Genomic DNA, 12,411 nt, shown 5'->3' on the forward strand with positions numbered 1-12,411 from the left:
AAATATGACGATGAGATTCTTTACAAGACAAAAGATGCAGCTCAGTCACATTTCACACAAGTATTTGCTCTCTCCTGTGATAAGCAGTGATTTTCAATTACAACATAGCTTGTTGCAATTAAAAGCCTATTGTTAAATCAGAGGCTAATATAAGCACACCGTGACTAACTGGGTTGGAGAAAGCTTTTGGCTATTCCTGCCTGAAGTTTGCATTTTGATTTTAATTTGCAGCAGAGCAGAGTTTATGGAATAACCCTAAGGTTTAGGGCAAGTAGGGTAATGGCAGGTTAGGCATTTTAAGTACTTCATGAACTTAAAGTCTAATTTTCCATCTTATATAGTATGTGTGCATTACATAAAACCACCATTTCATATATATATATGTACCTGGCTCTGATGTGGCGTCAGCCCATTAATTGGCATGTCATTTGCTCCTGCAGTCTCCCCCATTCCCACGCGTCCAGGTGTGCTGAGGACCATGGCAGATCCACCTCCTGAAGCCTAACACAAGAGACGGACATCATATTAGGAAAAACAAAACTGAAAAAACTATTACAGAATTAAATGGAATCGAAGGAATTAAAAGCCTCAGAGAAGTTTGACACTGGAGCCTCGAACAGGATCAAAACTCGCAGTAGGAGGACCTGGAGCTGCTTTGCAAGGAAAGCTTTCCAGAAGCAGAAGACTCTTCCATATGTGCGGTCTCAATTATAAACAAGAATACAAACCAGCACCCCCTCCCCCCAACCCGAAATAAATATAGACCACTGCCACACAATCCATGGATTTACACTATTTCTACACGGCTATCTGCAGCTTCCACTGCGTAGCCTTTAACATTGCATGACAAAGTAGAACCAATATAGCAAACATTACTAAGGAAAGACCCCTCCACGAAGAATAGTGTCTGAATTTGCAAGGAATGAACATGCAAAATACCTATTAAAGCAATCTTTATACAATTATTATTATTTTTATTTTTTTTTACAGTGTCACTACAAGACATAGTTCACAAAACATTGTTAGTTTATAGACAAATTGCTTCAACCAGCGATGTTGAACAGGGAGGGCTGGGGAGGTTAGGGCCATGCAACTCCCCCCTCTGCAGGGCCAGCAGCGCTACCTTTCAATGTGCCTGCGAGCCTTGCAAAAAAGGGGCCATTATGGGCCAGTTGGAGGCTCAAAAATATAATTTCCTGACCTGTTGCTCAGAGAGCACACATCTTATGCTGGGTGTAGAGCAAGTGTATGGCTTCCATGAGCAGCAGGCAGTTCAGAATGTTGCTGCGGGTTACAATGGCAACGCTCCAAAACTGAAAACCAGAGGGAGAGACAGGAGGCTCTATATACACTGGACAACTAAGGATCTTTATAATGTCACCTCCCCTTGCCCGAGAGGGATGAAGGGATACATACATAACAGAATAAACCTTAGTATTTGGAGCGCTTGCTTTTCCTGGCATTTTTTTTTCAGGGCCAAGCTTTGTGGTGGGGTTGCCAAATTATTTTGGGGCTCAAGTCCCAGGTGTTTCCTAACCCTAGCGATGGCCCCGGATTTAACTAAATTAAACCTTAAACAACAAGCTCACTACTGCAGATAAAAACAAACTGTAATGAAACAAAGAAATAAAGTATATACACTAAGAGAATACACGTATACTGAGATAGTTCCAGGTGAACTTCACAACCACCTGTGGAAATATATAGCAAATAGACAAAAGTGGAAACCACCCAGAATACGTATAGTGGATAAAGTACAAAAGGACAACCTGATATAGGTCAAATTTCCTTGAATGGAATCTGTGTGAAAATTGAAAACACTTTCATAGCGTAAAAAAGTAAATATAAGTAGTGTTTAAAGTGAGATTGGAAATGCACTCACAAACAAATGATTATTCAGGCCTTTCACCCTCTCAGGGGTAGTGTGATGAGCAAAGATGTCCTCCGACACTATATATGTGGATGTAAAAAATGCAATATAGTGAAGTATGTTTAGAAATATATAAATTCACATTTATTCATTGCACTTACAAATTAGCAGCATAAAAAAGGCATCTCTCCATAAACATATGGAACTCCTGGTGGTGATAGTCGAGTATCCACTATCCAGAGTCAGGGAGAAGATACAGCATTCAAATAAAAATAAATAAAAACAAATATAAGTACATAAGAAGTATGATAATATCCAACGCGTTTCGTCCTATTGGATGTCGGACTTCTTCAGGGATAATTGTGGATCCACTTCTGAGGGTTTTTATACCCTTCAACATCATCTTCTTGATCCGGTACACATGTAATCAAACATGCGTTTCACTGTGAACCGCAGAAATCCAGCGCGGAATACAAGGAGCTTCTCAAACAGTTCCGGGTAATAGTGCGCATGCGCGTAATGACCGCGCATGCGTCAACTGAAAAGACCGTTGCCTGTAGGGGACAAAAGGCATAGAAAGGCGAAAAAACGCCTGAGAACAAAACCGAGCACATTTTGCTACAAATTCTAATAGAGTGGCCAAATTGCCTATAATATTACAGCATACACTCTAGATATATCTCTAAATCTCAATATATATACACATTTTATTTGTATTACGAACATGAGCACAAAATTAATATAAAATATACTGCATAATATAAATTATATATGTATATACAATCATATGTAAATATAAGGTTATAGATAAGGATGGATGTAAAATCCAACTAATATGGACCCAATTAAAGGGACATGTAGCCCCATAATAAATTATTGGTGTGCAGGATTACTGAATGTAAATTTAATTATAGGGTTCTTATATGTGAAACAGAGAGTTGGGCTCAATTAAAGGGTCAATTAAAGGGTCATGTATACCCAGCATATGTTATTGATGTGCAAGGAATTATGGGTGTAGATTAAATTGATTATAGGGCTTCCTATAAGTGAATCAGGAAATTAAACTATAGTAAGGTATATACATAAAAAATAAGCATAAAAAATATATAAAAAAATATATATTCCATATATTTACATATAGGTTAATATATACATATAAACAAAGAAAAACCATGGCATCTTATTGAAGAGACTTCGACAACGAAGAGAACCCTTGAGGAAAAATGATTAGATGAGACCCTGTAAATCTATTTCTTGGTTAAGTCCCACATTCAAGGTTTTTAGATTGAAAATCCACCAAGCCTCCTTCCTAATTAGCTCCTGCAGTTTGTCTCCACCTCTCCATCCTAGTTGAACTGAGTCTATTCCATAAACTTGCAGAGTGTTCCAAGAGAATGAGGGACAAGAATTACAGTGTCTTGGTACACTATGGTCAATTTTATTTTTGCGTATGTTGTTGTGGTGTTCCAATATTCTGATGTGTAACTTTCTGGATGTGCGTCCGACATATTGGGCACCACAACCACATTGCAACAAATAGATTACAAAAGTAGAAGAACAATGAATATAGTTTTTTATAATTCTTGTCCCTCATTCTCTTGTAACACTCTGCAAGTTTATGGAATAGACTCAGTTCAACTAGGATGGAGAGGTGGAGACAAACTGCAGGAGCTAATTAGGAAGGAGGCTTGGTGGATTTTCAATCTAAAAACCTTGAATGTGGGACTTAACCAAGAAATAGATTTACAGGGTCTCATCTAATCATTTTTCCTCAAGGGTTCTCTTCGTTGTCGAAGTCTCTTCAATAAGATGCCATGGTTTTTCTTTGTTTATATGTATATATTAACCTATATGTAAATATATGGAATATATATTTTTTTATATATTTTTTATGCTTATTTTTTATGTATATACCTTACTATAGTTTAATTTCCTGATTCACTTATAGGAAGCCCTATAATCAATTTAATCTACACCCATAATTCCTTGCACATCAATAACATATGCTGGGTATACATGACCCTTTAATTGACCCTTTAATTGAGCCCAACTCTCTGTTTCACATATAAGAACCCTATAATTAAATTTACATTCAGTAATCCTGCACACCAATAATTTATTATGGGGCTACATGTCCCTTTAATTGGGTCCATATTAGTTGGATTTTACATCCATCCTTATCTATAACCTTATATTTACATATGATTGTATATACATATATAATTTATATTATGCAGTATATTTTATATTAATTTTGTGCTCATGTTCGTAATACAAATAAAATGTGTATATATATTGAGATTTAGAGATATATCTAGAGTGTATGCTGTAATATTATAGGCAATTTTGCCACTCTATTAGAATTTGTAGCAAAATGTGCTCGGTTTTGTTCTCAGGCGTTTTTTCGCCTTTCTATGCCTTTTGTCCCCTACAGGCAACGGTCTTTTCAGTTGACGCATGCGCGGTCATTACGCGCATGCGCACTATTACCCGGAACTGTTTGAGAAGCTCCTTGTATTCCGCGCTGGATTTCTGCGGTTCACAGTGAAACGCATGTTTGATTACATGTGTACCGGATCAAGAAGATGATGTTGAAGGGTATAAAAACCCTCAGAAGTGGATCCACAATTATCCCTGAAGAAGTCCGACATCCAATAGGACGAAACGCGTTGGATATTATCATACTTCTTATGTACTTATATTTGTTTTTATTTATTTTTATTTGAATGCTGTATCTTCTCCCTGACTCTGGATTGTGGATACTCGACTATCACCACCAGGAGTTCCATATGTTTATGGAGAGATGCCTTTTTTATGCTGCTAATTTGTAAGTGCAATGAATAAATGTGAATTTATATATTTCTAAACATACTTCACTATATTGCATTTTTTACATCCACATATATCGTGTCGGAGGACATCTTTGCTCATCACACTACCCCTGAGAGGGTGAAAGGCCTGAATAATCATTTGTTTGTGAGTGCATTTCCAATCTCACTTTAAACACTACTTATATTTACTTTTTTACGCTATGAAAGTGTTTTCAATTTTCACACAGATTCCATTCAAGGAAATTTGACCTATATCAGGTTGTCCTTTTGTACTTTATCCACTATACGTATTCTGGGTGGTTTCCACTTTTGTCTAAAAACAAACTGTAGCCTCAGGATATGTAGCGGTACTTACCTTATCCGGGGGCCGGCCGCGGTCCTCTCTTCAAGCCGCGCGCGGTCCTGCGGCTGCACGAGCCGCGCGCGGCTCATCCGACTGCTCAAACAGGAAGGCGGGCAGTGACCGCGAGAAGCGGTCACGTGTCCCGCCTGCAGCTAAGAGCGCGCCGCGAATCTCGGGCGCGCTCTTAAAGAGACAGTGGGAGCCTAAATTGCAAAAAGGCTCCCATTGGCTCCTGTCACGCCAATCACCCCATACACTTACCTGTTGGGGGAGTGGAAGTGACAGGAGCCAATCACGTTAGTTTGAAGGCTACTTATACTTACCCTTTTCCCTTAGTTCCTTGCCCTATCGTGGTTTCTGCTACAGTTCCCTTTAGTGCTTGTTGTGTTCAGTTGTGTTTCTCCGTACTTGACCTTGGCTTTGTATTCTGACTTCGTTTTCGCTTTATCCTTGTCTGTACTGTTTGCCGGCTTGCTGATTCCTGTGTACCAGACCCCGGCTAGTTCTCGTTTACGCTGTCTCTTTGTGCCCTTGACCTCGGATCGCTCCTGACTCTGTACTTCTCCTTTACGTCGAGTCCGGCCACTCTAAGGTCCGGTAGACGTATCTCTCCTCTGTGCTGTCTTCTGTTTTGCTGGATCCTGCGTGTAGGGGTATATACTCGTTACATTACGATAGGGCCATGGACCCCGCAGATTTAGCTCAACAGATGGCGACCCATGAGGCTAGATTTGTAGAGCAGGATCACCGTATGGATCAAATAGCTCAGGCTCTCCAGACGCTCTTAGCTAGAACCATTCCAGCAACCGCACCTAACCCTCCTGCACCCCTGCTTCCTGAAGTATCGACTATGCCTAATGCTACAGCACATTTAACGCCTCCTCCTAGGTATGGAGGGGATTCTAAGACATGCAGAGGGTTCATTAACCAAATAGAGTTTCATTTTGAAATGTATCCACGTTCATTTCCCACAGAGAGGTCCAAAGTTGGGTTCTTTATGCACCAACTTACCGACAAAGCACTTGAATGGGCAAACCCTATTTGGGAGGCTAATGGACCTATGGTGCATAACTTTCACAGTTTCCTAACAGCTTTTCGCAGAACTTTTGACACTATGAAAAGGTCTAAGAATGCCGCTAGAGCATTAATGAGGGTTAAACAGGGTTCTAGGTCTGTGGCTGATTACGCTATACAGTTTCGTACCCTTGCCTCACAGGTCGATTGGACCAATAATGGGTTAACTACTGCCTTCATGGAAGGCTTATCAGATTCTATATTGGATGAGGTAGCGGCTAAGGAACTTCCTGTTGCCTTAGAGGACCTTATTGACTACCTCATCGATATAGATAATAGGATTCGGGACAGGCTCTATACCAAGAACAGGAATAGAAGTTTTGTTACGCCTATTCACCCCAGAGTTAATCCACCGGAGAGTGTAAAAGTATCTGAAGAGGAGCCAATGCAATTAGGGGTTGCCAAACTCTCTGATAATGAAAAATTACATAGGAGAAGAGAGGGACTCTGCCTATATTGTGGTAGGAGAGAACATATGGTAAAGGAGTGTCCTCTGCTCCCGGAAAACTCTCGCACCTAAGACCTTATAGGGGACTGGCCTTGGGTGTGATTTCTAAGTCTCCTACATTGCCTCCTAACCGACTGCTTCTCCCTGTTTCTTTACATATGGGAGAGAGTTGTATAGTTGAAAACATATACGCCCTGGTTGACTCTGGGGCAGCTGAGAATTTTATAGACTCTGGTTTTGTAAAGAAAAACAATATTCCCATCAGGGAGAAGGAGATACCCTTGGCCGTTGAGGCCATAGATGGTAGACCATTGATATCTCCAGTTGTTACTCACGAGACTGCACCGCTACACATGTACACAGGGGTTCTACACTATGAAACCATTCGGTTCCAGGTCATCACCTCTCCCTCTTCACAGTTGGTATTAGGGTATCCATGGTTACGTGCCCACAATCCCATTTTTGACTGGGAGACAGGGCAGATAAAATCATGGAGTGAAGCCTGCCATGAGTCATGTACTATTGAAGTCACGCCTGTGAATTCTATTAACGTTCCTACTGTTCCTCCTTTATCTACGGCTATACCCTCTCAGTATTTAACTTTAAAGACTGTCTTTGATAAAAGAGAGGCTGACAAATTACCGCCTCACAGACCCTACGATTGTGCTATTGATTTGTTGCCTGGTACTATACCTCCCAAGGGCAGGGTGTAGTCCCCTATCGGTTCAAGAAAACCGTGTCATGGAGGAGTACATTAAAGAATCATTAGAAAAGGGATTTATTAGGAGATCCTCTTCTCCGGCTGGAGCGGGGTTCTTCTTTGTATCGAAGAAAGAAGGTGATTTAAGACCTTGCATTGATTATAGAGGTCTTAATAAAATCACCATCAAAAATGCTTACCCTATACCGTTAATAACAGAATTGTTTGACAGGCTCAAACATGCTACGGTATTCACCAAATTAGATCTTAGAGGAGCATACAATTTGATACGTATAAAAAAGGACCACGAATGGAAGACAGCCTTTAACACTCGGTCAGGTCATTATGAGTATACCGTCATGCCATTTGGGCTTTGCAATGCCCCAGCAGTGTTCCAAGAATTTATTAATGATGTCTTAAGGGACTTTATTCACTCATTTGTTATTGTGTACTTGGATGACATTTTAATATATTCTACAGACATTCACACTCATCACAGACATGTTACGACAGTTCTGAAGACCCTTCTTGCTAATGGTCTTTATTGCAAATTAGAAAAATGTCTATTCGACCAATCCGAGGTCCAGTTTTTAGGGTATTTGATTTCCGCTGAGGGTTTTCGGATGGATCCCCAGAAGCTCGCTGCGGTCATAGAATGGCCTCTGCCGCAAGGTCTGAAAGCCATCCAGCGTTTTCTGGGTTTCTCTAATTATTATAGACGTTTTATCAAAGGTTTTTCGTCTATAGTAGCGCCTATTACTCGTATGACTAAAAAGGATGGCAATACACGTGTCTGGTCTACTGAGGCACTTCAGGCTTTTGACTTTCTTAAGACTACGTTCGCCTCTGCCCCTATTTTACAGCATCCTGTCCCCTCATTGCCATATATACTTGAGGTTGATGCTTCCGATATAGGGGTAGGTGCTGTCTTATCCCAAAGAGAGTCTCCTGACAAGCCATTGCATCCTTGTGGCTTCTTTTCTAAACAAATGTCCAAAGCAGAAAGGAATTATGATGTGGGTAATCGCGAACTCCTTGCTATCATTTTAGCACTCAAAGAATGGAGACATTTGTTAGAAGGCACTAAAGATCCCATCCTCATATTTACGGATCATAAGAACCTGTCCTACCTTAGCGAAGCTAAAAGATTGTCTTCCAGGCAGGCTAGGTGGTCACTGTTCTTGTCTCATTTTAATTATATAATAACCTATAGGCCAGGCGACCGGAACACTAAAGCGGACGCTCTGTCCAGACAATTCGAGACTATTGACAAACAGGAGATTGATGTCACTCCTGTCATTCCCCCAGACAGGATAATAGCAACTACTATATTGTCTATTTCCTCGTCCCTCTTGCAGGCCATACAAGCGAAACAGAGCATGGCACCTGGCGAGAGGCCTAATGATAAATTGTTCGTTGACGTTCCCGAGAGACGGGATATTCTGTCACTGTATCACGATACTAAGACTGCTGGACATCCTGGTATTTCCAAAACAGTGTCAGCCGTTTCTCGGTATTTCTGGTGGGATACCTTACGTAAGGATGTTACTGACTATATAAGTGCTTGTTCTACTTGTGCATGTATGAAAACCTCTCGTAGAGTTCCTTGTGGGCTGTTGCATCCGTTACCCGTTCCCGAGAGACCTTGGTCTAATCTATCAATGGATTTTATTGTTGAATTACCCTCTTCGAATGGTAACACAGTCATCCTAATGATAGTAGATCGGTTTTCCAAAATGGCTCACTTTGTGTCTCTTCGCAAGTTGCCCACTTCCAAGGAACTGGCTCTTATCTTCGCTAAAGAAGTGTTTCGATTACATGGTATTCCCTTATCTATTGTATCCGATAGGGGTAGCCAATTTATTTCCAGGTTCTGGAAAGCCTTTTGTTCGGAGATGGGTATTTCCCTCTCATTTTCTTCCGCTTACCATCCCCAGTCTAATGGAGCTGCTGAACGTGCCAACCAGTCTCTGGAGCAGTACCTCCGTTGTTTTGTGTCTCACCATCAGGACAATTGGTCTGACCTGCTTCCTTGGGCTGAATTTGCTCGGAATAACGCCACTCATGATTCTTCCGGCAAAAGCCCTTTTTACGTTGTCTATGGCCAGCATCCCGTTGTTCTTCCGGCTGCATTCTCCTCACAGGGCATGCCAGTTCTGGATGAGCATTTGGCTGGTTTGCGTAATACTTGGGAGCAGGTTCAGCGTTCTTTGGTGGACTCTGCTGCCCGCCAGAAGGCTCAGGCTGACAAGCATCGCAGAGCGGCTCCTTCCTATGTTGTGGGGGACAGGGTTTTGCTTTCCACACGGAATATTCGCCTCCGGGTGCCTTCTATGAAATTGGCTCCCCGCTTCATTGGTCCTTATCGCATTATACATAAGGTTAATCCCGTTTCTTATGCCTTGGGTCTGCCTAAAAATCTGCGTATACCCAATGTATTTCACACCTCGTTGTTGAAGCCTTACGTACGCAACCGCTATACCCGGAGTACACCCCCTCCCCCTCCTGTCTCTGTGGAGGGTCATGAGGAGTTCGAAGTGTCTGCTGTTATTGACTCTCGTTTCCTCAGGGGTCGGCTTCAGTACTTGGTACATTGGAAGGGTTATGGGCCTGAGGAGCGCAGTTGGATTTCTGCGGATGCTGTTCATGCTCCCCGCCTTGTACGTTCTTTCCATTCGCGTTTTCCTGCCAGACCTGGTCCTGCCCGCCCGGAGGGCGTGTCCTCAGGGGGGGGTACTGTAGCGGTACTTACCTTATCCGGGGGCCGGCCGCGGTCCTCTCTTCAAGCCGCGCGCGGTCCTGCGGCTGCACGAGCCGCGCGCGGCTCATCCGACTGCTCAAACAGGAAGGCGGGCAGTGACCGCGAGAAGCGGTCACGTGTCCCGCCTGCAGCTAAGAGCGCGCCGCGAATCTCGGGCGCGCTCTTAAAGAGACAGTGGGAGCCTAAATTGCAAAAAGGCTCCCATTGGCTCCTGTCACGCCAATCACCCCATACACTTACCTGTTGGGGGAGTGGAAGTGACAGGAGCCAATCACGTTAGTTTGAAGGCTACTTATACTTACCCTTTTCCCTTAGTTCCTTGCCCTATCGTGGTTTCTGCTACAGTTCCCTTTAGTGCTTGTTGTGTTCAGTTGTGTTTCTCCGTACTTGACCTTGGCTTTGTATTCTGACTTCGTTTTCGCTTTATCCTTGTCTGTACTGTTTGCCGGCTTGCTGATTCCTGTGTACCAGACCCCGGCTAGTTCTCGTTTACGCTGTCTCTTTGTGCCCTTGACCTCGGATCGCTCCTGACTCTGTACTTCTCCTTTACGTCGAGTCCGGCCACTCTAAGGTCCGGTAGACGTATCTCTCCTCTGTGCTGTCTTCTGTTTTGCTGGATCCTGCGTGTAGGGGTATATACTCGTTACAGGATATCCATGTGAGGGATGGAGAGAACCACATTTGACTATAAACATACCTGACCCTGGGAATTTAGGATCATGTGAGCTTGTACAACCTCCAGCATGTGTGATATCAATTCATTCATGTCTTCAATAGGTGCAATCTTAAATGCTACAACACTCTTCTTATTCTGAAAAAGAGGGGGGGGGGGGGAGCAATTGTTAAGTTAATTCAATTTGTTATGACCATTTTAAAAATGGTATAAGCACCTGTGAACTTAAATTATTTACAAGAAAAATTGTGCTTCCACACTTTATATATTATTACCATGACAAAAATATAGCACACTACATGTGAATAGTGGGTAATGCAGAGTATACTGCTACATTGGACTTGGCTGATAAAAAATTTGAACAGAATGTTGGATATTTGTAAAATTAGTAGGAAATAAATGTTTCTCTTACTTGCACCTCTAACTGGTATAATTCAGTTTATCAGAGGACAATGTCAACATACATACATAATTCACACACCTGTATTTTTCCAGAGAGATCGATGCCATTTCCTCACTCATAAGCAATACACCCACAATTGACCATTCACATGTGTAGTGGTTTTCAAAATAATTTTAAAGGGATTAACTGGGCAACCAAACCAGCCCCTGTTTTACCTGCATTTCACAAATATCCAAATCTGAAAAGCCTGAATGAGGCATTTGCATGTGATTTCAAAAATCAGAATTTGATTTTGTGGATAACTTGGGCCATGAATAACACCAACATTGGCATAACCACAGCTGGGTTTTTTTCCTGACAATTTGAAGCGAATATGTGAATTGTCATTTTCAATTTTTCTTACTGGAAAACCAAGCAAAAAAAAAAAACCTTCTGTGTGTTACCTGGAAGGAGCGAAGATGACCTGCTACTTTAACGTAGCTATTAGGCGGTACCACAATGCTCTCACAACTTGCTTCCTGCAAGTAAGGATACAGTTGCACATTAATACAGTTACAGTTTGTAAGAGACAAGCAGTTATTAACTTAGAATTCACTCAAGTCTATTACATAACCAAATGAGATTTTGGCAAATTACTGACAGCATGCAGTCTTCCTCATCGCGTGCACTGTAAGCATTCAAAATACCAACCCACTTCCTCTGTAAGACCTCTATAGCCTCTCCTTCGGATTACATCACTGTTTTTAAACATTGTGAAATCCAACTTGATGCAAATTTGAGGAACTGTAATAGTAATGTTATTACAGATCCTCAACATAGAATTATGCATTTTGCTTTCTTGTAAACACTACATGTTTATACAATCACCTGCCCTTAGTCTCTGTGTACCAGCTACCAAAGATGTGACTTAAATGAGAGTAAGCAGGGCTCATAATTTCCACTTGCCATTAGACAGAAAACATTTTGGAAGTCGAAATTCACCCCTGGTAAGTATGCTTTGAGTATTCCAGGCTTGCAGTTGTGAGTAATTTAGAAGGCCTGGCTACTAACATAGCATTTTAGCTCCTGGGAGTAATCACAAATCCTGCCAGAGCGCCTGCCACCAATGAAATGTAAAAGATCCAGTTTAGATTACAGAGATAGCTTACATCTGTGTCCACCCACTGTCTGACATCCATTGGTGCTGCCGTCATGTCATCCACTTTATAAAGAATATTTGTTGGAGCCTTTTCAGCATGTCTGACTATTCCAACAATTGTAACCTGAAAAATATATATGTTTGGGTTATAGACAATATTTCATTGAACA

At 41.7% G+C, this 12,411-nt stretch overlaps 1 protein-coding gene across 1 annotated transcript in view; it reads right to left on the bottom strand.

The window, feature by feature from the left end:
- The window catches only part of LOC134591396 (replication protein A 32 kDa subunit-A-like), a 51,783-nt gene that overhangs the window by 11,763 nt on the left and 27,609 nt on the right, over window positions 1-12,411 (bottom strand). Inside the window, exons 4-7 of the mRNA XM_063444460.1 lie at window positions 12,252-12,365; window positions 11,547-11,621; window positions 10,725-10,838; window positions 388-501 (exon numbers count right to left, since the gene is read on the bottom strand). Of these exons, the coding sequence (XP_063300530.1) occupies window positions 388-501; window positions 10,725-10,838; window positions 11,547-11,621; window positions 12,252-12,365 (417 nt within the window). The remainder of the gene's footprint in view (window positions 1-387; window positions 502-10,724; window positions 10,839-11,546; window positions 11,622-12,251; window positions 12,366-12,411) is intronic.

The sequence above is a fragment of the Pelobates fuscus genome, chromosome 1 (assembly GCF_036172605.1).
Source record: "Pelobates fuscus isolate aPelFus1 chromosome 1, aPelFus1.pri, whole genome shotgun sequence".
In the NCBI taxonomy this organism is placed as follows: domain Eukaryota; kingdom Metazoa; phylum Chordata; class Amphibia; order Anura; family Pelobatidae; genus Pelobates; species Pelobates fuscus.